Below are 27066 nucleotides of genomic sequence, written 5' to 3'. Positions count from 1 at the left end.
GTTCCTCAAACCTTTGGACCTCACCATCAGCCATAATCGCTCTTGGGCAAACCACACATCAGATTGGGCATCCACAGCCATCTGGACATCCCCTGTAATGCTAAATTCTTTCTTGGCAAATTCAAACTCCAAACAACGTACAAGGCCTTCATCTACAGCTCAGTGGAGTACTGCTCTCTCCTCTGGGCTGGAGTCCCTGCCTCACACCTTTCATATCTTTCATATCTGACCCTAACGTCCTCAAAATCATTGGAATCTCCCACGATGAAGCCAATTCTCAAGGCTTGGTGCTCCCGCAATGCAGTCAGGTTGGTGGCCTCTGTCTTCTATCCTCAACCCTTTCCACGGTGCGTGCATTCTGCTTGTAATCCACTTGTGGTGAAACTCCAAAAAGCCATGTTCACTGCTTACCTCGACTCACTTGTTCCTTTTTTCTCTCACCAATGGGATGAACTTCCACAGACTGTTCGGTCTCATTCTTCCTTCAAAAGCTTTTAGATGGCTGGTCACCTCCTCAGATTATGCCTCATCCATACTCATGATCTTGTCTACTCTTATTAACCCCCCCCCCCCCATGAGCTCACCCCTTCCTTTCCAGGTTACTATGTTTTCTACTCTCTCCTCCACCCACCTGTCCCTTTTTTGTTCCATTTCCATTCCTCTTCTTTCTGTGTTTAAGCTTGTATCCTACTTGTTCTCCCCGTGTGTCCACTATCCCCTCCCCTTACTTACATTACCACCCCGACTCATCGATTCGTAGATGGGTACGAGAGTGTGGCACCTGAAGGTGCCACTCGTGCCCATCTTCGCTGTTGTTAGCATTTCCCCACTTTTGATTGTTCCGTTTCTGTTCCGTTCTTTGTTCTATCTAGTTCGTTTACAACTCTCAACCTTTTTTCAAAAATAATAATAAAAGCAGTCACATTCTTCCAACACCATTGTTATTATTAAAACAAAGCCTTAAAATGCACACAGTGTTGAATGTATGTACGGATGTATAAAGACTGCTGAGAGTACATCCTATCGGCACTTCCCACCTCCCCCACACCTCACCCTAACTCATCCAACCTAGTCAATGGGCTCAAAGGTTATCTGGAACACTGTAAACACCAGGCCATCAGTCAAAGGGTTAAAAAAAGCACTTTGGAGATGGAGGAAAAGGTGGCTAAGGAGGCATAGACAACGCAGACCGTGGAAGGTAAACTGCCTCTCTTCCATAATAATACTTTGAAAACTTCGTAGCAAAAGCTGCTTCAAAATCTTAATATTCAAATAGTTTTAACTCGTGGTTTGTTTCACATGGTTGCAGACAAAATGAACCAAAAGAGTACAATAATGTGCTGGAAGACACAAAATCAATGTGCCAAACAGACACAAGTGATGTTACACCAAACAGACACAAAGGGGGGGGGGGGGATGTCACAGAGAGGACCGTTCAAACCTAAGACTGCAAAATCCAAAACGGTACAAACTGCAGATATGACATCTTACTGAAAAAAATATCGATGTACAATAAAATTTGATTTCAATATATAGTATCATTATGAAACGCCAGAGATCTGACCGCAGAACACAATAGCAGCTACGTACTGTATCAATGTGAGGCTCAGTACTCACTCCAAATGGAAGACCAAATAGGTACGGTCCTGCATTGGAGTAATCAGAAGGAACCCGGACAAGCAAAAAGCAAATATGAAGTCATCAGGAGGAACCTGGATAGTGTAGTGTCGTGATAGAGATGCTTAGCAGGCAGATACGAGCGGGGGAACAGTCGAGCCGGGCTGTGTTGCACAAGCGCGAGCGCGGGCGTACTTTGCCCACCACTCTCCTTTATTACGTACTCGGTACACTCACAAGCCTGGCGACTACGGCATCACTACGACGCCTCAGGCGGCGCGCACTCCTTATATTCCTGGCAGACACGATGACCACCACGACCACTCCTCCCATCATCATGCCCCGCCCTGCATGCCCGCAGGCTATACCACACTCCTCCCTCCAAAAACTATGATTATTAAATGATCACCATCATAATAAGCATAAACAGCACGAAGTACTATGGTATAACAGTAGACAAGGTACAAAAAAGAAAACAGCGAAGTATAAAAGCACATCACATCATACAACGTGTGAAGCGAGCTACTGGAGAAGCACAGCAGCACTACACAGCGAAAACGCCCCCAGGCGGCTCATGCTTACATGGCCCTCGGCGAGGCCGCGGCGACCTCCCGCAGCAAACCTCCCCCGGCACCATCAAACGCCTCCGGCCCATAAGGCGGCACCTCTTCCCCAGCCAGACCTGAAACAGATAAACCTTCTGAGGCCGGACCCCCGCTGTCTGGAACCCGCGGCGCCACCGCCAGACCCGACTGACCTTGGTGTGGGCGCTGACCAGCGCCCTTGCCTGGAAGCAACAAACACTCCACAACAACCCACGCACCACAATCAGTTGAGATTCCACCGCATGGCCAAAACGGCCTTGAGCGAACCCAGAGAGCCGCGCCCCAGGCGCTAGGCACGTCTGACCTTGCTGAAAGCAGAGGTGGGGGTAACGCCGACCAGCGCACGAGTCCCGGCTCCGAGTCGATCTCCGAGACCCCCACGGCAGTTAGACGGTCGCAACTCCATTCAAACCATACTTCAACCATAGGCTCGTCATAAATCAATAGGAATAACATTGGAACCATTGCAAACTCATTTCCCCGTACAGCGCGTTCTTTTGGCAAAATCCCTGCACATGACAAAGCAACTACCCGCGGCCCGGGGCAATGGAAGGCCAACCAAACCTTTTTATTCGCCACCACCGCTCCCAAAGCCATCACATCACATTGACCATACTGCAAAACCCATCGATTGATCTCCGCCAAACCCACTCTCACACAGGAACTGTTGGCATTTATTTCAACAACGTTAAACCGCATCACTCGAGCAATGAAAAACAAATATGCAATGAACAGCAACCCATAACCCACATCATGAGTCCGTCTCTTGGTTCTTGACTCGATGTTGTGACTCGCGACTTCCTTTAACGCCACGGGCTCACCGCAACCCGTTGAAGCTGCCCGAACAACACAGGCGCACCTCGCACCATGAACGCAGCCGACGCGCGAGAGCTCATCGCGAGAGCTGGCACGGCTCCTGCTGCTTCCGCACCGCACACCACCGTTGCAGGCAGCAACGAACGGCCGCTCCCGTTGCATCGACGCGGCTCCCGCCGCCAGAACCTCGCCCTCGGTACTCGACGAAAGCATCGAAGAGAGCACCGGCACACCTGGAGGTACGAACTGGAGATCCAGCCTGAGGTGCGCCAGCCAGTCCCGACCCAAAAGGGTGGGCCCCTCCCCTCGCACCACGAACACCGAGAGCCGGGCGCGTCGACCTCGGTAGCGCACTGAGACGTCGGCCCTCGCAAGCGGTGCAATCGCTTCACCGGTGTACATGTACGATGCGAGGGCAGCACGAGTGGACTCAACTCGACACCCGATCAGTGCCCCGATCACTTCGACATTCACTGGCATCGGTCCTGTCACCGTAGGACCAACTGAAACCAGGCTCAACATGGGCAGCATCAGTGCCCCGGTCACCTCAACCTCCCCTGCCACTGATCTTGTCATCTCCGGATCAATTGGAAGCAGGTCTAACACCGGCAGCATCTCCCGCTCCGGGTCGCTGGAATCTCCGCGCGCAGGCTGCCAAACTCGACCCGGGGCGTTACCGTGCACGCCATGCACCGAACACCATGCCTGCAGTAGGTCTTCACCCAGGACGGAAGGATCGCTTCGCACACCACCATCTATGACTGTAACGATGGGCGATGACTCTCGGCCCACACACCGTAGACGTCCTCGAGTGCTCAGACCGCCGTCCGAGTGATTGCATTGCAACGCTCGCCCACGACCCGCGCCGCAGACCGTGCGCGTGGCCGTGCGTGCCTGGCACATCGCGCTGACCTCCGGACCATCTGCTGCGCACCGACCATCGTGACCCCGGACATTCTTCAGAGCTTGCGCGACGTCCAACGCCGCGTTCGAGCCGAACCGCGTGTCCTCGTTCTTTAGCCGTGGCTTTGCAGAAATAATTCCCCCGATTTGTCGTGCCTCAATAAAACGAACACTGAGCGCGGCCGTTGCCCCCTCGACGTGGCCGATGTCGACTCCAACGAAGGCGGGCACGCGTCCGCGTGCCGTGCCCCGACTTCCTGTCATGCCTGAGCCGGCCGCGCCGGCGAGCCTCCTGGCTCCGGAGCCTGTGCGCGCGGCGAGCGAACCTGCGACACGCTCTCCGCGATGCGCACTCCTCCGGAACCTCGAACCGCGCAAGGTGCGCTGAGTTACTCGCTGCCACTCTGAACCCAGCCACCACCCTGCACACGCCGATCCGAAGATCCTCGTCGCCAACTGTAGTGTCGTGATAGAGATGCTTAGCAGGCAGACACGAGTGGGGGAACAGTCGAGCCGGGCTGTGTTGCACAAGTGCGAGCGCGGGCGTACTTTGCCCACCACTCTCCTTTATTACGTACTCGGTACACTCACAAGCCTGGCGACTACGGCATCACTACGATGCCTCAGGCGGCGCGCACTCCTTATATTCCTGGCAGACACGATGACCACCACGACCACTCCTCCCATCATCATGCCCCGCCCTGCATGACCGCAGGCTATACCACAGATAGGATTTGGGTTTCATACTCATCTATCCTCAAACCCATTCAGACACAGCTTAGTGAGCCTGAGAAAATAAATAAATAAATAAGTTTTTTGCTCAATCCAATATGGTTGCCAAACAATGTGACCAATGACATCATATGTGTGAACGTTTTGTTCCTCATGGGTAGGCGGTCATACGTGTAAAGTTTCACCTCTATCTGTTCGGCTATTTCAAAGAAGATTTTTGAAGGTTAAAAAAATAATAATAAAAAAAATAAAAAAAACAATATGGCAGCCAAATCATGAATCACGTGACCAATAACGTCAATTTTTTTCTGTGGAGCAATTTATCCCGAGATGACCCTCAAAAGCTTTCATACTGATCGGACGTTGTGTTCTACATATACAACTAGAGGGGAGCACTCGGGAGAGTGCAAAACCTCCGCCGCCAATACTGCTGGGTCACTCAAGTGAACCTTATATCTCATTCATTAAATATGTCAACAGTGCTGACAGAGTTATAGTTCTTTTCTCCAACATTTTTTTGGGGAGGGGGGGGGTTTGGAAATCACTTAAAACATGTAGAAATGCAAAAAAAAAAGAAATCTACATTTTAAAAAAAGTTGCAAAAAATATTTTTTTCCTCTAACAATTTTTTTTTTGGGGGGGGGGAGGTTGGAAATCACCTAAAATATGTAGAAATGCAAAAAAAAAATTTTTTTTCCTCTGAATTTTTTTTTTGGGGGGGGGTTGGAAATCACTTAAAACATGTAGAAATGCAAAAAATTTCTTTTTCTCTAACAATTTTTTTGGGGGGGGGTTGGAAATCACTTAAAACATGTAGAAATGCAAAAAATTCTTTTTTGGGGGGGGGGTTGGAAATCACTTAAAACATGTAGAAATGCAAAAAAAAATAATTGTTTTTGTCTAAAATTTTTTTTGGGGGGGGGGGGACCAAGTCCAAAATTTAATGGCATGATCCTTAGACCATACCTAACCCCCCCCCCACCAAGTTTCGTCGAAATCCGTCGAGGAGTTTTTCCGTAATACTGTTCACAAACAAACAGACAAACAGAAAGGGGTGAAAACAGTAACCTCCATTCATCTTGGAAGATGGCGGAGGTTAATTATGAAGTCATAACAAGGACACCAATGATGTCATTTAAAAAAAAATTTTTTTTTTTTAATTACTCATTCCCCATGAAAAGTACGTGCCGTGTGCCAAGTTTCAATTTCTTCCTTGGTGCGGTTATCAGAGATACAGAAGTCCAAAGTTTTTGCATTTTTCCAACATGACTGCCACACCACGTGACCTATGATGTCATAATTGGTTCATGAAAAAATATTTTCACGAAAAAAAATAAGTGATCACTATATTCATTATTGTTGTGTCTGTCTGTCTGTCTGTGTCTGTCCCCAGCATAGCTCCGTGGGTTTTAATCTGATCCTGATAAAATTTTGGTGGGAGGCTTATATCATGATCTAGTTGTGTTTTCCTGAAAATGGGAGTGGTCCGCCCATTATGGGTGGAACCACGCCCAAAAAACATGTGTTTTTAGGGGGTAGCCAATTTCAATTTGCATCTTCTCCTAGGGGGTTTGTCGAATCTGGCAGGATTTCGGTATTTGGTTAGCCCAATGGCACCTGCATAGCCCCACGGAGCTGGATTTTTCATTTTCATCCCAAGGTCAAGGTCACAAGGTCATGAACTTAGAAAATTGCGAATTTTGACATGAAAAAATTTCTTCTCCGAGGGGTTTGACGAATCTGGCAGGGGTTTCGGTGTTTGGTTAGCCCAATGGCACCTGCATAGCCCCACAGAGCTCGATTTTTCATTTTCGTCCCAAGGTCAAGAACTTAGAAAATTGCGAATTGTGTTTTTAGGGGGTAGACAGTTTCAATTTGCATCTTCTCCTAGGGGGTTTGTCGAATCTGGCAGGGTTTCGGTATTTGGTTAGCCCAATGGCACCTGCATAGCCCCACGGAGCTGGATTTTTCATTTTCGTCCCAAGGTCAAGGTCACAAGGTCAGGAATTTAGAAAATTGCGATTTTGACAGAAAAATCCATCTTCTCCGAGGGGTTTGTCGAATCTGGCAGTGGTTTTGGTATTTGGTTAGCCCAATGGCAACAGCATAGCCCCACGGAGCTCGATTTTTCATTTTCGTCCCAAGGTCAAAAGGTCAAGGTCACAAGGTCACGAACTTAGAAAATCACGAACTTTGACATAAAAATCATACGACCGCACAAACTTTGAGAGCTAGGATGACAATATTTTTTATGTATAATCTTGAGGTCATTCCCCACCTAAAGTCTTGAAACCATTTTGCTCTATCTCGAACACCAAGCTGTTTGAAGGGGGCCCGTGGCGCCCCCTTCAAGTTTGTTTTTACGCTGATTTCTTCAAAGTATGGATAATCCGATGAGTGCGAAATGCCATATAGCCTATATGACGTTATATTGTTCCTGGAATGTTCCAGAGGAAGTTTTGCACGAAAGGTCATAATCCTTGACCTTTGACCTTTAAAGTTCACAAAGGTCAAATTTTCAAAGTTGTGGGAATCGAACCGGGTTTTCGACCTTCTTCGACAAACTAACTCCAATAAGCTACAGCACGTCTCCTGTTTCCTTATTTTAATGTCCACAACATCGTTTTGTGACCTTTAAAGGTTATGCAAAGGTCAATTTTTTAAGTTGTTGAACAAATCAGGGTTTTCGACATTTTGCAGCTTATAACCTGTCACTCGTACCACATCATGTTGATAATTTTTCTAACTTGGTCAAACATTATCACATTGTCTCATCCTTGACTTCTGAAACAATCTACATGGTCAAATACCGCTCGTGAACCATCATCGTCTTCAGACTTGTTATCATTAAAACATTCTACATGAGAAATCACTCTGATAGTGAAAATTTTGTCTCAATCCGACAAGCGGTTGCAGAGAAAAACACTAAAGTTCTGTGCGGACAAATAAACGAACGAGCCCAAATGCAATACCCTCTCCTCTGGCGAGGTTAACTAGAACAGCACTCGGTAGAGTGCATCCCTCTACCAGGCTGAACAGTTTACGTTTTGTATTCCACTGAGAGGTCAGTTGTGCATCTGGACTTGAACCAAAATCTAATCAGATTTTTAAAATACATTGTTGAGGCTCGTATGAGAGCTAGCACCCAACGCACTACAAGGGGGCGGGGGGAGGGAGGTAGGAGACAGGAGGGGCGGGAGAGGGAACAGTGGGAAAGAGAGACATTAGGAGCTTGTTTTTTCACCCAACTATCCAACCCACCAAAATATCCCTACCCAACTCGTCCACAACTTTTTGAGATATCATGCTATTCATCGTTTTTGGTTCGATCTCTCAATAGTGAAAAATCATTTTTAAAATCCTCGTAACCGGATTCAGATGTTCACCAAAATCGAATCGATTCGTCCTTTTCAGACATCCAACCTGTCCACCAAGTTTTGTCCGAATCCATCCATAACATTTTGAGATATCCTGCTTACTGACAGATTAACGGGGGTGAAAACAACCTCAATACACCTTCGGTACCGACGAGGAATCTAAATAAATATTTCAAAAGTAACCCTGACAACAATGAGAACAAATAATGAAAAATATTCCAAGTTTCCCACTTTATTAATAGCACAGCATATGCCGTTGGGGGTGAAGAGGAAACTACAACATTAAACAAATCGTCCACTCTTGTGCACCACGTCGTATAAAATGCTTGTGAACGTCATGAGGAAAAATTGTGGAAAACTTAGAGATTAAAAAAGACAGCATGGGGAAGGAGAAGGTGATGTGCTGGAACACTCCAGGCAAAAAGAAAAAAACAAACAAACAAAAAAAAAACTCACCCAACAGTGGCTTTGTTACTGCATTCAGGGACACAAATCCCGGAGGCGTGAACTCAGTCTGTCCAATGTCACACTCCAAGAAGTACAAACGGGGCAAGCTGCAGACAAATCCAAATGAACACCATTCAAAACTACAGCACACATCGAGCACATTTCATTGCGGGAAACAAAGTATGATGCCAGAAGAAATGGATGCTAACTTCAAGTTGATCGCTTTAAAGAAAACAAGGAGCATTACCTTCTACGACGACCACACCTGCAATGCATGTGGGTTTCACCTCATTTCTTTACAAATACTCAACATGTGATGAACCATCCTCCAAAACCACAACTCCACCCCACCAGCCTTCCTGCTTGCCCTATTAGTCTTACTGGTTCAGTAGTGTGTTCAGGAGGCATCGAATCAACGTGGACTTTCCAATATTCCTCTTCCCACAAACAAGCACCACCGGAAAAACTGCTCCACCTGTCAATATGTTGAGGCAAAAGGTCAATCCTAGAGTTCTCCGTTCTTCTGACAGGATAAACATGAAGTAACTTGCGTTAGTGGAATCATGAATGCGTACACAGGGATCGTGGGAAAACCCATTCACATAGTTGGTAGATTTTGCCACCGAGATTCACCAGCTAAATACCAATTGCAGTCTCATATCAAGAACACCATGTCGATCGATTTTTTTTATTAAAAAAAAAAAAACAACTTCATCTGAAATCGATGTGTAACTGGAAAGGAGAACAGTTAAATGGTGCAGGTTTCAACATCCATGATGTGTTCAAAGACAAAACTTTTTAAAAGCGACACACTGGGATATATTTGTCAAATATCATCAAAAATATCAGCACATTATTGAAGTGGCATGCAACGTATTTCACAAAGAAAAATGAAGCTGGACTTCTCTCCCATCACAAATATTTGAATTGATTGATGAGGATTATTTTTGGATTATCAATCAAATCATCTCTAGACCACTGATAAGCGCATTTCAATCACTGATAGTTGCTGAAGACTTACTTTGAAAATTTGGACGTTTAATAAGAGGATGAAAGTTTTTCAGTTCAAAAAGTGACGGGACAGAAAATTATAGGGGTGGTGACCTCCCCAGTGGCATTACTCGGCGTCAAAGGCCATAATATTCAATAATCATGAAGTACAAGGTTAAATATTTGTATCAATATGGAGGGACGTTTGGCAACAGTACCTCAATCATCAGAATGGGCAATATTCATGTTTCCGTCCCATCACAACAAAATCTGCACATTTTCCAAGAAAAACGCCTCTAAAGTACAGATTACAAGTTTTACTCTGAAATCCTCCTCAAGACTACATCCTACCACTATCACATTATGTAATCATACATAGATCACATACGAGTCACCGCTTTTAAATTTTGATGACAGTGTTTACAGGTTTTGGATCCAGCCCACAGAGTGTAGATTCTTTTACTTTTCTCTACACCGTTTAGAGTGCACTACATCTGAATACTGATGTCCTGCAACTATCGGGGACACCTCTTCGCGGTGGTTGTACCCCCCCCCCCATCACAAGTCGGGGGCCAAACCTTCCCTGCCACTGGTCAGTGCGCCGATTGGTCCCAATGAACCGTCTGTGTGTGTCTGTGCCTCTCTCTGTCTCTCTCACATACACACACTACCATTCTGTCATGGCCCTGACTTTGTGAAGGTGGGGGTACACCATCCTGGATGTGAGGGATCTCTGGAAGATCAATCGGCTGTTTCCCTGCCACAAGCTTGGTCGAGAGAATTGTCCAGAGCTACACAACTGATACACTCAAAGTACATGACTCTTGACACCACCTTCACATAGTGCTTGGGAATGTACTTTGAGATGATGTTTCGACAGTCAGGTTTGTGGGAGACTCAGACAAGCACTTTGCTTTCTGTTGACATTGCCACGCTGACATCCATTTGCCTTTTAAAATTATTTCTATATTCGTTGCTGTCCATCATTTGTTGTATGAAAAGCAAGGATATCATATCGTATATGTATTTCACTATCATTTATGCCCTCATGTTTGAGTGGTTCTCAAATTATGTATATACAGTCACAGTTATTGACATTATGGTGGTATGGTGCGGTTTCAAGGAGTTGAGGTGGGGAAGGTGGATTGGTTTAAATACTTGGGATCAACTGTCCAAAGTAACGGAGAGTGTGGGAGAGAAGTGAAAAAGAGAGTGCAGGCAGGATGGAGTGGGTGGAGAAGAGTTGCAGGAGTGATTTGTGACAGAAGGGTAGCTGCAAGAGTGAAGGGGAAAGTATACAAGACGGTAGTGAGACCAGCTATGTTGTATGGTTTGGAGGCGGTGGCGCTAACAAAAAGACAGGAAGCAGAGCTGGAGGTGGCAGAGTTAAAGATGCTGCGATTCTCGTTGGGAGTGACGAGGATGGATAGGATAAGAAATGAGTGTATTAGAGGGACAACGCAGGTAGGACGGTTTGGAGACAAAGTGAGAGAGGCGAGATTGCGATGGTTTGGACATGTGCACAGGAGGGAAACGGAGTATATCGGGAGAAGGATGTTGAAGATGGAGCCGCCAGGCAGGAGGAGAGCAAAATGGAGACAGTTGGTCCGCTGTGGCGACCCCTAGCGGGAGCAAGCCGAAAGAGGAAGAAGAAGAAGAAGTCACAGTTATTGACATTAATAAAATAAATGAAAGCAGAGTGGTATTTAAAAGTAGAATTGGGAATCCTGCTTTGAGGCAAACTGGTTCGATGGAGAAAAGGGGACAGCTGAGCGAATAAAGGTTCCGTGATCAAACATTTTTTTGTGGTGGTGTGAGACGCTGGGTTTTAATGTAGATCGGTTCATTAAAGCCAACACATAAATCTATCGAGAGATACACAGCAGAACGGTGTGCAGGAAGCACGTCACAGCCGAACTTCTCAATAAAGACGGAAATTACAGGCCCGCACTATAATAACATGTTGTCAACAACTTTGTGTGTACCCAACGTGTACAACCTTATTTTAAAGTCGAATATGAAGTTCTATAGAAACAGAATTTAAATTATGAAATAAATACTGTATATAGATGCCAACCATCTGCCAATAATCCTGTTCAAGTGTTTAACAATGTGGTCAACTCATAGGCAGTATGTAAAATAGGCACAAATCTATATAAATATTGTCAAATTCAGTGGGTCTGCCCCTACCTGGACAGATGGCCAAACAGTTCTCCCATGGAGGATTACAGCCGAGATTCTCGGAGATTATGACGTGCGCGGGGAAAGAAACAGCTTGGCGCTTCACCAGGACGGTAGCACAGCACGGGTTTTACTCTTTAACTCACAACAGATACAAAGACACCAGCAACTTAAATAAATAATGATTTAATAACCAGAAAATCAACAGTTATAATGGAACAAATAAAGACACGAGGTAACCTAAATCAAAACTAATTTTGAGGTGTCGCCACACAAGCTCAAATACAAACAAGGTGACAGAATAAAACAAATAAAAATCCCTCCTTTATTTCAGCACTTAGCTTCAGGTCCAGGAGATAGTCTCAGTAACTCAAAGGTCACCAAACTGCTTCGTCACTGCACGGGAGGGCGTGCCCCAAAATGGCCCAAGCCGCTCTCTGGGCGGGAAACGTATGCAAGGCAATTTGTGAGGTGGTATCCAACGCCAGGGCTCACCAACCACCGTGCAGCCTCTTCGTCAATCGTCCTCACCGACGTCAATCTGCTTTAGAGAATGGCACCGTCTCTTTCCCCTGGTGGCTCGACATGAGGCTTTGACGCTGGTCCCACAAACGGGCAAACACACACCAGCACGAACACAAGAATCGTGCAGTCTTCTTCATGCGTCGACGGAAAGCCAGCCGTAATGCCCTGCTCCTTCGACCTCTGATCCTGCCTCTCTCTCGCTTCTGTCCCACTTCGAGCCTTCATCTCTGACCGTGTCTGTCTCCTCCTGCCACGACCTGCCTCCCTGTTCTCCTGCCGAGACGTACTCTGTTTACTCGGATCGCATCCCTCACGCGAGACTTTGACTAACCTCACTCTGCTCCTGCCACGAGCAGCTTCCCCCCATTCATTCAGAACACCAATTCTATCTCAAACTCGGTCCGCTCACCACAAAACAGCGTGACCATATCTCTCTCCTCCTGCCACGAGCTGCTTTCCCGTTCTCCTCCCGAGACGCCTCCTCTTCTTTTCGACCGCCTCCTCCACACCGAACTCCCTCGTGAGTTTTCTTCTGATCTCCCTTCGACGTCACGCCTATCAATCATCCACCCAGGGGCATGGTTTTCTCCCACAGTCACCCTTGGAGGCGGGGCTTCTTGCCTGCTTGATCATGCAGCTCGGTTGTAATGGTTGTTGCTGTTATAAAAACGTAATTCTATCATTGCTGGTTTGTAATACAAAAAACATAGGGAAAAGTCACAGGGACCAATTACATACTGGGGAAATTATCCTGAAACCCTATCCAATTAACACAGCACCCCCCCACCCCCACCATGTGGTGACAAGTAACTCTTAAGCTCACGGTCTCCCTACTTTATTTACATCGAGATGTCTCCTGCACGTCCACGGACGAAGTAACTCTATACAATCCTATCTCGCCGATGAAATCCCTTCATCTACCACACAAACATAAAAATATTTTCAAGTATTTGTGTGTTTTCACGTTACTGTTTCACGGCCGAACCAAAGCACCTCGAGGCCACAAATTTTGGGTGTAGGAACTTCAGAATATGGGCAAGGTTTTAAGCTACCCTCACCCTCACACAAAATCCCCCACACCCGAAAGGAAATTGTTTGTCTCTTTGTGTACGTCTAAAAATCATAGCAATAAATAAATAAATAAAAACAAAAAAAACTGCTGGGCCAATCTCCACCACATTTTGAAAACATGCTGGGGGTCCCATGGGTACAAAAAAAAAAAAAAATCTACCCCCACCCCCCCCCCCACAAGGCGCTGCACAGGCGAAAAAAAACAAACTACGTAGGGGTTCTGGCACGTGTGCATTGAAAACGTTGAAATCTTATAAATAATTCAGTTTGTGCGTTTTTTTGTGTGCGTTTATAACTCTCTCATGGCTGAAACCACTGCCGGGAAAAGTTCGCCCAGCCAGGCAGCACCAGGAATCCTCACACACATCCCCCCCCCACCCGGGTAGCCCCGACTAGTTCTTGATAAGCAACATTAGAAGAGAAAAAAAAGCCATTTCTCCAAAATAATCACAAAAGATTTTAAACAATGCAGGAAAAGGAGAAGACATGTGATGAGTGGAGAGCAGAAAATTAAATAAATAAAAGAGCTTGTATTCGTGGGAGTGTGGTGAGAGTAAGTAAATAATGATAGAGGAAGAAATAAAGGCCAGAGAAGGTGACCAACAGATTACCTAGAACAGCCTGTAGTACGGTTTTGAAAGCATCTTTGCAGCTCGGATTCATGGTGACTCCACATGTGCTTGGCAAAACCCAAGCATCAACACCATGCAACTCCACAACATTTTTCACCTGCACATATTCCACCACAGAAAGTCACCCCAAGCTGCACACGTGAGGATTCATTAATACTCAGTACTAAAACTGACAAGTAATGAGGAAGACAGTCATTTCACAAGTACAAGAATCAATGAAAAACCCAACATGACACACATCTCCTCTTAACTTATTATGCCAAACACATGTATGCTTGAAGCAATCTGTGCCAACATCACGTTTGTTAACCACATTTCATCCAAAAATAGAAATGTAAAATGCTGTTGTGTCGAAATTCAAACTGCTTTCCCGTTCTCCTCCCGAGACGCCTCCTCTTCTTTTCGACCGCCTCCTCCACACCGAACTCCCTCGTGCGTTTTCTTCTGATCCCCCTTCGACGTCACGCCTATCAATTATCCACCCAGGGGCGTGGTTTTCTCCCGCTGTCACCCTTGGAGGCGGGGCTTCTTGCCTGCTTGATCATGCCCATGTGCAAGCATCATCAAGGTGGCAAATTCTTGTGTGGGTCCTTGTAGAGGATGCACAAGGGGAAGCATGGCAGCGACAAGAGGACACGGGTGGGGTTGCAGGGTGGAGGCAGGGAATGCGACAAGGGGGGCACGGCGCTGTGGTGAGGGGACACATGACAGGGATGTGGGATGGGGAAGCGGGGGTGGGGGGGGCAAGGAAATGTGACAACACGATGCTATGGTGAGGGGACATGGGGCGGTGATGATAGGGAAGTGGGGTGGTGGTGAGGGGATGTGGGGGGGGAGGAGGGGAGGTGAGTGGTGGCGAGGGGAATCAGGGTGAGGATGGAGGATGGCTGATGCAAGGGAATGTTTTGAGAGGGACGTGTGGCAGTGGTGGCTGTAGCGGCGAGGGTATGCTCTATCATAGGTCACAATGAAGAGGTTGTTGCTGCTTGGTATGCAGCCTGTCACTGCTGGTTGCATCATTTTCTGGAAGTGTGGCTATGCTGCTGATGCACTGCCCCTGTTTCCAGTAAACTGGTACTCATTTTGCCAACCTCGGATGGATGACAGGCTGAGTCGACCCACCTGGTGATATTTCAATGGTGTGACAGGGGCTTGAAGTCAAGACCGTAACATCTTAAGCCAGCCAGCTTAACCATTAAGCAAACACCAGGCTTCATGAAGGGGTGTGAAAATCATTATTTTTACACTGACTTCTGTTTTTATCCTCCTGTATAGTTGTTTGTTCTTTAATCGTGCTTTCATGCTCATGGAAGAACTTCAAGTACGTTTGTCAAAAAGAAAACAGAAAACATCCGTGTATGACTAAATAAGTTACAAAGACATATACAGACAATGGACATATTAACAAGAAAGATGTCAGGCATAGCACGATACTTGCAAAATCCATAAAACAAGTTTGACCTTAAAAATAATTGGTGGTTGAATGAAATGACCAAATTTGCAAATCCTCTTCAAATTTCAAGTCAATCAGATGAAAATTGACAATTTTAGGAATCTGGTGGATGTCGATTTTTTTGGCCTATGTTGACCTCAAAAATAATTGGTGGTTGAATTCAGTGATCTGATTTGCAAATCCTCTTCAAATTTCAAGTCAATTGGATGAAAATTGAAGATTTTAGAAATACAACCTTTGTTGTAGACCTTGGTTCGATATTGACCTTTTGGTCTATGTTGACCTCAAATATAATTGGTGTTTGAATGAAATGACCAAATAAGCAAATCCTCTTCAAATTTCAAGTCAATCGGATGAAAAGTTACAATTTTAGAAATTCGGCCTTTGTTGACTTTGGCCCAATTTTGACCGCAAAAATAATTGGTGGTTGAATTCAGTGGCCTGATATGCAAATTTTGAGCAAATTTCTAGTCAATCAGATGAAAATTTAGGATTTTAGAAATCTGACAAAGTTGGTGACGTTTGGGCTATGTTGACCTTTTGACCTCAAAAGCAATAGGGTTCTTGCTTCTTTTTTGTAGGCAATGTCGAGGCTCGTATGAGAGCTAACACACAGAACGTACAAGGGGAGCAGGAGACAAGAGGGGCAGGAGAGGGAAGGAAAAAAACAATGGGTAACAGAAACATTAGGAGATCTGGGGAAGGGAGTGGGATGGGGTGGGGTCCACAGGGTAAAGAAGATGGACACGACAGAGACTTTCAGGAAGGAAAGCAGGGAATTTTAAGTAGGTGGGTTTGGGATGGATTAACGGGGGAAGAAAAGATCGAGGTTTTGGATGGGGGAAGATGAGAGATGGTGCTGAACAGCTGTTTCGAAGACCTGGATGGAAGAGTGTGATTTAAGAGAGTGTGGGAGTTTGTTCCAAAGGCGGGGAAAAAAAAAGAGGAATGAAAGAGTTAAGGTGAGCAGTGTTTCTTGATTTTGGTAGTTTAACCTCAAGGGGGTTTCTGGCGGACCTTGTGCACCCTGTGGAAATATTGGGTGGACATATCACAGACAGAGTGGGGGGGGCGAGGCCAGAGAGGAGATGGTCGAAGACAGAAAGGCCACCGACCTGCCTACGATGAGAGAGTTAGACCTAAAGACTCGTCCTCAATGTGGGAGATACCAATGATCCTAAATGCCTTGGTTTCCACAGCGTGAAGCCAAGAAATGTGAGAGGCGGGAGCACCAGCCCAGAGGGGAGAGTAGTACTCCATCAGGCTGTGGATGAAAGCTTTATATGTGGACAGGAGCTCAGGTGTGCTAAGGAAGGAGTTTGCACGACAGAGGATGCCCAGCTGGCGACTGACTTTGGAGGTCAGTTTGGAAATGTTTATGACGAACTGTACCATCAGGTGAAATTTCATGAAGATTGGTTTAAAATTGTGAACTGCAAGAGATAAAGATAAAAACAAACAAACAAGAAAAAGATGTCATGCAGAGCCCCTTAGTTGCAAAATCCAGTCCCCTCTCCAAAGGTTGCCATGGATACCCCAAATTGTCAATTTCATTAATATTAATCAATGCTCCCAATCAATGCTCAGGTCAAATCGGATGAAAATTGATTAGTTTTTCAAATTGAAGATTTTAGAAGTTTGACCTCGAGTTGACCTTTGACCTTTTGACCTCAAAAATAGTTGGGTTCCCAATTCAGTGATGCAATATGCAAATCTCATTGAGATTTCAAGTCAATTGGATGAAGTGACGATTCTAGAAATTTGACCTTTGACCTCAAAATCAATAGGCTTCTCAGTTGAGACTACCTCTACAAGTTGGTAAAGTTTCATGATGATCGGTTTAGAATTGTGACCTGCAGGCGATGAACAGACAGACAAACACAGACAGAATAACGCACACGACCAACCAGCATGCTTGAAAAATCTTCGATTTTCGCAACTAACAAAGTATGTATGTCTAGGGATTTCAACCGAAGATCCCAGCATTCTGAACCAAGATAAGAACAAAGAGCAAAGAAAAAAATAAAAAATAAAAAAAAGGGAGAATGCAGCCAAATAACATGAAAAAGTTTCATTATTTGTAACACACCTTGTTTGGCCTGAAAAGTTTCGGTGCAATGCCAGAAGTTGCCAGAGTGAATACCAAATGAGACTCCAACTTTTCCAGCAGCAGGACTGCGTTGGATGAAGGAATGTCAACTGCGCACAAATGGATGCAGATACACGTGTCGGCATAATGATACAGGGTACATTATGATGTAGGACCGCTGATCCCCGATGGAAGGGGGAATGGCATTCAAAAAGGGACGACTGTATACTCAAAAATAGGAAGGGGAGGAAGGAGGAGGGTTGTCAGTGGTTGGAGGATGGCAGGGGTGGGGGAGAAAGAGAAGCATTGAGGAAAAAAAAGAAAAATAAGATGGGGAGGGTGAGGGAAGTACTCGTTGGGGTGTACAGTTTACTCCTCTCGAAATAGTCATAAATAAATTTATCCAAAATGTAACCGACTCGATAATTAAACATTAAGTGCTTTGGATTATTTGAAAATTATAATTGAGATTAAAAATCACAATCGCTTTAAGCATTAATCGGCACAGTTTGAGGTATTGCTTCTACAACAGCATACAACTATTAGAACCTGTTGTCCAATCACTTGAGATACTTTACTATGAACTATATATATAAAGACATGAACACAAAAAAAACGCCAGAAATATCTGTTTACCTGGGCAAAAAAATAATAATTAATGATTACACTCATTCAAGATGGAGATCAAGCCATTATAGACGGCAATGGAAAGACATTTCAACAAGGCAGTCATGATGGAGGCTTTTAGAACACACAGTTCGTGCTTATTGGCTGACAGGATGGCCAAGACTGGTGGTACACAGACTCACCTGGAAGCTATCTTGCTTGGGTTTGGATGCCGAATCAGCTACAAACTGACAACCTGGTGTTTCACAGGCAGGGTGATTCATCAACGTGTGTGCTGTCCCTCTGATGGACGGTAAACTGGGCATCCCCTCTGCCGTCATTCGTTAGTGAAGATCACACGGTGTCCTTCGCGAAGAGTAGGCGAGCCATCGCCGGCACCATGAACAAATTACAAATTCCTGCCCGAACCACTAGAAGGTGCTGCATCAGCGGCACAGCCACACACTCAACCAGTGATGCTACCCCGCATTGGGTGAAATCCATGTCAAGGTGTATTTCCGTGTTAAGATAGCTAATCGTGCCATTTTACCATGGCCGCTTCTAATAGCAAAAGTAACAACAACATGAATGATCATGGCAAAATATTAATGTTATTACAAAATAATATTAATACGATAACATCCTTCCTCCCCAAGGGGTTGTTTTCCTCCTTGGATAAACATCATGTTAGCATGTACAAAGAGCTTATCAAAAATTTTTTTTATATTACTGCGTGTCCTGAAGCTCACCTGGACCAGAAGCAACAGTCACTCAAACCCCCTGCAAACCGCAATTTCATTTATATGCTGCGAACAAACTTTGGTACATCACGAGTGATGAAGGTTGTGGTCAAGTATCATTGAAACCGTGTGTGTGGTTTCGCAGAAGAGAGCATATACCTATTTTGGGGGACTCAACAGCAAGACAGCCGACAGGTGAGTGCACGTACCTCGAGGCCATACTTCCAGCCCTTTTAAAAAGTCGCTTCTGCTGTTTAACACGAGAAACCCAACATCATTGAGGCATTCATTCTATGTTTATCGGGTTCGCCACAGACCAACAGACCCAAGCCAAGATCTACTATAATCTATATACCCCAGAGAGGATAACAACATAACCCTTCATGCTGCTAACATAGGGAGTGGGTGTATTAGCACAATAAGTGTGCATTCCAGATTATTGGGGTGTGTTTAAGGTGCAGTAGATAATTTGGCAGAAGTGCATCAATGTAGAGGAAATGTGTAGTGGCATACGGTAGGCTAGCATCGTGGCTCTGACCTCGCAGAGATGCCTTTCTTTCACAATCATCCACGACAGCTTAGGCTGCATCTCCATCAAGTCAATCGGGTATAAACTTTGGCAAGAAAAGAAATCCTTCTTTTTCACTTTTTTGTGTTCGTATATTATGCAGTCACAAGTTGGAAATTCTGAAAGGCAGTTCGTAAACCGGGCACTCCCGCCAAGTCGGTGGGCCTGTACGTCCGCTCAGACGATGCTCCCCAGCCACACCACATATATATATATATATATATATATATATATATATATATATATATATATATATATATATATATATATATATATATATATTGTTGTGGTTACCAGATTCGCAAACCACCATTCAGGTCCCTTAGGTGAGGTATCTCGGTAAGTGCATGTGTAGTTAGGCCCAAACCCGTTGTCTAGTGGGAATACATGTCATTTATACGTGCTGCGACTCTTCAGGATAGCCGTTTTTCTTTTACTATCTTTATTTTGGACCAATCGCCACCATCACAACCACAACAACAACCACCAACCACAACGCCGCTTCACCACAACCGCCATGACCTTTACCGTCGCAACTCGCCACCATCGCATCACCGTCATCTCGCGCCACTCATGGGCACCGATGCTGGACTCGTGTAGGGCGCACGTTGAACAGCGTGTACAAAATCACGGATTTTCTGCTTCAAAAACGGATCCAAAACGACACACGCCCACTTTTTGCCGTCCAATCGGTGAGCGAGGGGCGAATTGGCCCCGCCCCCAGGGCGATCGATATATGCAAATTTGTGGATCAAAAAGCCTTCACGCCCACTTTTTCTCGGGCCAATGGGGAGCGAGTTGAAAGGTCAAAGGGAGGGGGTCAAAGGCGAAGTTACGGGGGGATAAAAGGACGGTGTTCGTCAGTCAAAGGGGTCGTAAAAGTCGGAACGAGGAAGAAGGGAGTCAGCAGGACGGGAACGAGAAAGAGTCAGCAGAACGGAGGCGAAGGAGTCGGAACGAGGCGAAGGAGTCGGAACAGAGAGTCAAGACTTCGCGGGCGGTGGAGCTGCTCGTCGTGTGCGTTGAAGTCGGAACGGAGGGACGAGCTGTGGAGAGGCGGCGACACCGGACGAGGGGGTGCTCGCGTCGTGCAGGAGCTGCGCGCCCGAGGGAGGCCGGCAGCGCGACCTGGCCGAGGTGGAGACGCTCGTCGCACATAATAAAGATCCTCTATACCCCGAGCATCAGCAACCCCCTCCTGTTTCCCCCCGCGCTGAGATAGTGCGACCAAGGGGGCCCCGTTCCCACCCCCCTGCCAGGCACTGTCCACGAGGCCCGCGGGTTGCGGGGCCATCGCCGCTCCGCGTCTCATCACCAGACGGGTAGGCCCGACCAGGTCTCGGCCCCAGGCCTACCTCATTCTTGAGGGTATTTCTTTTCCTTGGTTTTGGGTATGTGTTGTCGGCGCCGTCTGTGAAGTAGAATTGTATAAGTGTTGCCGTGTGCTCGGTAGTCGGTATTAGCTCTGCACTGTGTTTTCACTTTTATGTTTGCTTTTTGTGTAAATGGAATTGTGTTTTCTTTTTTTGTGTGCATTTGGTGGAATTGTATTTGTGTGCTTTCCGTTCGTCGCGAATAAATGTGCTTTATTGTTGAACTGTTCTCCCGCTTCGCTTCGTCTTTTCCCCCATTGAATCCCCATCTTGCTTCACGTAGTGGGCTGAGTACGCCCGATAATTAATCGAACCGTCGAGGTCGACGATAACACCGCTCGGTTATTCTGATAGTACGGAACGGGTCGCTTAAGTGGCCCGTGTCCGAAGTCGACCTGCGGCGAGGTGCGATCGCCCGGTCTACCCTCCGCGTGGGTACTTAGGTAGGTCGAATTTGGCGAGCAACCCTATCCCACGCGGGGGCTGATTGGCTCGATCGCGGTGAGACCGAAAGGTCCACCCGTGACTGGTTCCCGGCATTAGTCCGAGAGGGTCACGACTGGATTGTCCGTCCGGTGGGCGACGTGCCGCGATTCGAGTTACGTGGCCGTCGCACGCCGGCGGGCGCGAAAACCGCAACACTGGTGTCAGGTCGTGCGATACAAATTCATCGCCCTCCTCGCGGCACTGGTATCGGAGAACAGGAAAACGGGCTCTCCTGTCTCCGGCTAAATTTACGGGAATCGGTCCAGGGGTGAGAGAAGCGACCCCCGATTCCCTCCAAATTACGAGCGAGCAAATTAACCCTTCACGAGAAGCAAGATGGCGTCTCAAGGCGAGCGGGAGCCGGGGGTATTAGAAATGTATATGTGTAATAATGTAGAGTCCATGGTCCAGGATGGAATCCCCGAGCAGGAAATGTTGATTGTGCAGGAACACGGACTCGCCCAACTAAACCCAGAACCTGAAATGGGTGCGGCAGCGGCCGCAGTGTATGACACCTCTCCCCCCTCTCCACCAAGACCCTTCCCCAACCCTTGCCGAAACGGCTCAGCTGAGTGCATCCAACATGGCCCAGCTATGCGCCATGCTGGCGGCAATGAACAAACAAATGAATGAAGTGAAAACGACGATGGATACAAATACAAATGAAATAAAAAACGAAATGAAAGGCATGAACGAAAAGATGGATGCGAATACACAAAAAATGGATGAAAAGATGGATACAAATACAAATGAAGTGAAAACGACGATGGATGCGAATACACAGCAAATAAACGGAATGGAAGCAAACATGAAAGAAGAAATGAAAGAGCTGCGGGGTGAGACGCAGAACATGGGCCGATGCCTGCAGGCGGGCATGAAGGCCGTGACCAGGGAGCTGGGAATGGCGACTTCACGTGTGGGAGCAAACGAGCTGGGTGGGGGTGCAACGGCTGACAGGCCTGCGGTGGAGGCGGGTGAAAAAATAATTCGTGGAACGTGTTGGGCGAGGGTCGTGACGGTGACCAAGAGGGAAAAATTAAATGGGGAGACCAAAACGTGTGGGACGAGACACGAGGTGACGACAACAGAAATAATAGTTGAGACAAGGGAGGTAAAGGGTGAAGAGTTGGCAGAGACACGGGAGATGGGAACGATAGAGGGAAGACTACACGATGAAGACGGGGTAAGTGACGCGCACGCACACACGGAGGTAGTGGAGGACAATGGGGGTGAGCTCGCGGAGCGTGTAGGGACCCGGTGCGAGCACCTGGATGGCCTCCTCCAGGAACGAGGGGAGGGAGTCTGCCCCCTTGAGGCGAGTCACGACCAGGTGAGTTCGGTCGTGCTTTGCGAGGTTGAGGGGAGGAGTGCTGTGAACGGGTGCTTGGAAAGCTTGGGGGGTGTAGAGGCCCCGGAGACCCTTGTGGGGACACGAATCCCCAGTATGGTTGTCCCTGTGTGTGTGGTGCAAGGTGTGAGTGCGTCCCCGTGTGTGGAAGCGACCCCGTGTGTGAGTGGTGTGGTGGCGATGGTGCCAGAGTGCGTGCTTCCCAGCACGCCGGGTGTGGATGGGGCACCGTGTGTGAGTGAGGCCGTGTGTGTGAGTGAAACGGCCAGTATGAGTGAGGCACCACGTGTGAGTGGTGTGGTGGCGATGGTGCCGGAGTACGTGCTTCCCAGCACGCCGTGTGTGGATGAGGCACGGAGTGTGAGTGAGGCACCGCGGGTTAGTGCCCCCGCGTGTATGAGTGAGGCACGGTGTGTGGATGAGGCACAGCGGTTGAGTGCCCTCGCGTACGTGGGTGAGGCACCGCGGGTGAGTGCCCCCGCGCGAGTGAATGGAGCACCACGTGTGAGTAGTATGGTTTGTGTGAGTAGTGAGGCACGCGCGAGTGAACGGCCGTGTGCAAGGTCGTTGTGTGCCAGGGAGACCGTGTGTGTGAGAGAGCGGTATGAGAGGGAGATGTCGGTTGGCATGCGGGAGCACGCAGCCGCGTCTCCCCGTGTGAATGTGATGGTGTGGACTGTGTGCGTCGTGACACGCAGGTGTGCGTGGATGGAATGGAGACGACGACGGCGACAGAGGAGAGAAAGCCGAGTAGCGGCTGTGGTTGTTTCGAGGACCGTGCCGGGTTCACCCAGCAGTGAGCACGCGGTTCGTGCTGTGCAACGCACGAGACCACCACGTGCTCGCTTGCGAGAGTGAAGTCCCGGTCCGGAAACGCACGCGGTGGATTTGCCGATCCCGCGGACGGACAAAGTTTAGGCAGGTAAATGGATTTGGACCGGACGGGTTCTCCACGCGATCGTGTGTGTTAAGCTCCAACGGGCAGGGCACATGTGTTCGCGTGGGGAACCCCTCGAGACGTGTGGCTTGTGTTTTTTTTTTTTTATATGCGCACGGTGACGTCATGGCTGCACGTGTGGTTGGAATCCGGCAGGAGGGGTATCCCGGCCGATGGTACCGTCAAGGAGGGACGAGGAACACGTGCAGCTGCAGGACGTCACGGGGCAGTGCAAGTGCAAGAGCGCGAGTTGCCGCGCTGGCGCTGCGCATGTAAAGAAAAAAAAAAAAAAAGAACAAGCCTCACTTTCGGGTGTACAGGATTCCTGGGCAAGGGGTAAAAGACCCCCTTACCTGGGCACAGGAGGGAAACTAGTTAGGGGGAAGGGTTAGCTTAGTTAGACCGACTTCATGGGGCAGGGGTAAGTCCTCATGGAGTCCGTGGAATGGATTAGGTAGAGGGATTTAGTGAGCTTTAGGTTGGGAAATAAAATGAATTTTTTGAGTTAGGAGACAGAGACAGACTGGTGAGTGTGTAGAGGGGACGTAGCTTAGCTACGTAGTGTTAAAAGGAACGTGCTGTAGTTTAAGGGACGACGTGGGAGCACGAGTTAGTTAGAGGGTGCAGATAGAAGGATGGCAGAGTTCAGCGGTGTGTGTGTTGAAGAGTTGGAGAGTTGTGAGGTGAGTACTTGGTGAGTGAGTGAGGCCAGCGGGTCTGTGTGTATGGAGCGAATGGGGAATGCATGGTGCGATGAGTGATTGGGGGGAGGAGTGACTCCCGCCCAAGGGACCCCGGGGTCAGTATAAAGTGAGTTAGCTGGGTTAGTCAAATTGAAAAATGGAGGTTGTTTTGCTGTTGGTGGGAATGTAGGCTCGAGACCCATTTGGAGGGGTGCAGGAGCCCTGTTGACGGGCTTGGGAGCGTGGCTGCGAAAGGTGAGTATCGCTGAGTGGGTACCCCGGGCACCAGGCTAGTCGGCCGCGGTAGGCCATGGGCCCATGGGGGGCCGGGATAGAGTAGTGGGCACGGGTGCGCCTGCTTGGTGCGGGGGCCCGGGGCGCCATTAGCCGCGTGGGCAGTGTTGTGGGCACGGGTGACCCTCGGAAAGGGGCCCGGGAGAGCCGGCCTGCCACGTGTGCGTTTCAGGAGGTGCCATGGGGGCACTCCCCGGTGTTAGGGAGCTGGTAGGCTCGGAGGCAGTGTAGTGCCCGGGGGGACCGTAGCGGGAGATTCGGCAGAGGGACGTGCCTGCCAAAGGGAGCCACGTGTCCCAGCCAGGAGACCGTGTGAGGGCACGGAGAGAAAATTGGGGGGCGAGGCCCGAAATTGTAAGGACACCAACACAGGCGACGGGAATCTGGGTTGTTAGAACCAATAGTTTAAGCGAGAGGCGCTTGTTGAAAGCCCCGGGGTAGTTTAACAGTTAAATGGTTAGGGTAGATTAGGAGATGTACCCCTCCGCACCATCCATCCCCTCGCTGTCGTTGTGGGCCGCTGGACCCACTTGGTGTTCAGATCGCCGAACTCTGAGGAGGCCATTCTGAGGCTTGAGTTGGGCCTCGACACAGGACGCTAGCTCTCCCTTATTCCCCTCTGGGAAGGGAACGTAGGGGTTGGGAGTAGGCTAGGTGACAGGATAGGTTAGCCGAACAAAGACGATAAAGGGGGTTAGGGGACGATTTATAGAGGGGAAGTAAAAATAAAAACAACAAAAAAATAAGTTGGGGCTAAATTGGGGTTTGACAAATTAAGGGAGTGGGTATGTACAGTGACAGGCAAAGGCGATAGGTTGGGAGGGAGACAGGTAGGTAGGTCCGAGCCCGCCTTCCAAGTGGCCAGCACCACCGCACTCCCTCCACCAACCTCCACTGAACAGCAAAAGCTGGCCAGCTTCATCTGCTGGCTGTGTTACTGCAAGGCCTGTGCCGGCCAGTTCATCTGCTGGCTGTTTTTCTTCGAGGCCTGTGCCGGCCAGTTCATCTGCCGGCTGTGTTTGCCTGCAACGGTCTTCTTCTGCGGGCTGTGTTTGCCTGCAGCGGCCTTCTTCTGCGGGCTGTGTTGCCTGCACCTTTGCCATGCCATGCCCACTGCCCATGTTCACCAGCCCCGTTCAATTTTGCTTTGCCCCCCCTGTTCATTTCCATGTGCGCCAGGATCCGCAAGGCAACGGTTTGCAAGCTGCGAGAACTGCCCTGTTGGCAGCTACAACACGGGCCTGCAGTGGCGGCCCGTGCACCGTGTTTGTGTTCATCCATCCATTCGTTGTGTTCATTGCGTGTGCCACTTGAGCTGGCACGGAGACTGCGTTTGTGCAGCCCATGCACCGTTGTGGTTCACTGCGTTCAGTTCAAAAGGGAAGGCCTTGGACTGCGTGTGAGCAGCCAGCCACGTTCCCTGTCACCTGCATTGTTTGAGCCAGAGACTGCATGTGGGCAGCCTGGCTCCCTGCTAACTGCTTTTCTTTTGCAGAGTTCAGTGATCCTGGGCCATGGTTTAGTGTAAAATTTGTAAGTTAAGGTTAAGATGTACTGTACATATGAGTGCGCCCCCGGCATGTCTGTCTAGCGCCGGCAATTTTATTTAAGTCGTCCGTGTGAGTGAGTTTGTTTAGGTAGTTACGCAGCCCTCAGGTTATTTATTTTTGAGGACACGAATACCATGAATGTCGCACTCAGGGATCCGTAGGTAAAGTGTACTAGGGAAAACTACACATGATGGCACACGAAAATTTGACGACTCGGGACGAGTCTGTAGGAAGGGGGTAGTGTTGTGGTTACCAGATTCGCAAACCACCATTCAGGTCCCTTAGGTGAGGTATCTCGGTAAGTGCATGTGTAGTTAGGCCCAAACCCGTTGTCTGAGTGGGAATACATGTCATTTATACGTGCTGCGACTCTTCAGGATAGCCGTTTTCTTTTACTATCTTTATTTTGGACCAATCGCATACCATCACAGCCACAACAACAACCACCAACCACAACGCCGCTTCACCACAACCGCCATGACCTTTACCGTCGCAACTCGCCACCATCGCATCACCGTCATCTCGCGCCACTCATGGGCACCGATGCTGGACTCGTGTAGGGCGCACGTTGAACAGCGTGTACAAAATCACGGATTTTCTGCTTCAAAAACGGATCCAAAACGACACACGCCCACTTTTTGCCGTCCAATCGGTGAGCGAGGGCGCGTGGCCCGCCCCCAGGGCGATCGATATATGCAAATTTGTGGATCAAAAAGCCTTCACGCCCACTTTTACTGGGGCCAATGGGAAGAGAGTAGAAAGCACAAAGGGAGGGGGTCAAAGGCGAAGTTACGGGGGGATAAAAGGACGGTGTTCGTCAGTCAAAGGGGTCGTAAAAGTCGGAACGAGGAAGAAGGGAGTCAGCAGGACGGGAACGAGAAAGAGACAGCAGAACGGGGGCGAAGGAGCCGGAACGAGGCGAAGGAGTCGGAACAGAGAGTCAAGACTTCGCGGGCGGTGGAGCTGCTCGTCGTGTGCGTTGAAGTCGGAACGGAGGGACGAGCTGTGGAGAGCGGCGACACCGGACGAGGGTGCTCGCGTCG

General features: G+C 48.2%; 1 protein-coding gene across 4 annotated transcripts in view; it reads right to left on the bottom strand.

Annotated features, from left to right (window-relative positions):
- NOL9 (nucleolar protein 9) overlaps window positions 1-27066 on the bottom strand; it is a 218576-nt gene that overhangs the window by 36673 nt on the left and 154837 nt on the right. For 2 of the 4 annotated variants that reach the window (XM_085864094.1, XM_085864093.1), the window contains exons 3-6: window positions 17439-17548; window positions 13876-13993; window positions 8879-8972; window positions 8507-8604 (exon numbers count right to left, since the gene is read on the bottom strand). In XM_085864094.1, coding sequence (XP_085720220.1) covers window positions 8507-8604; window positions 8879-8972; window positions 13876-13993; window positions 17439-17548 — 420 coding nt within the window. Of the gene's footprint in view, window positions 1-2199; window positions 4681-8506; window positions 8605-8878; window positions 8973-13875; window positions 13994-17438; window positions 17549-27066 lie in introns of those variants that run through there. The other 2 variants (XR_015053290.1, XR_015053291.1) reach the window with 1 other exon arrangement.

This window comes from Eptatretus burgeri, chromosome 18 (genome assembly GCF_056783735.1).
Source record: "Eptatretus burgeri isolate ZD-2024b chromosome 18, Ebu_testis_v1, whole genome shotgun sequence".
In the NCBI taxonomy this organism is placed as follows: Eukaryota; Metazoa; Chordata; class Myxini; order Myxiniformes; family Myxinidae; genus Eptatretus; species Eptatretus burgeri.
Note: the sequence above shows the minus strand (reverse complement) of the source record. Positions and strands in the feature narration are given on the sequence as shown.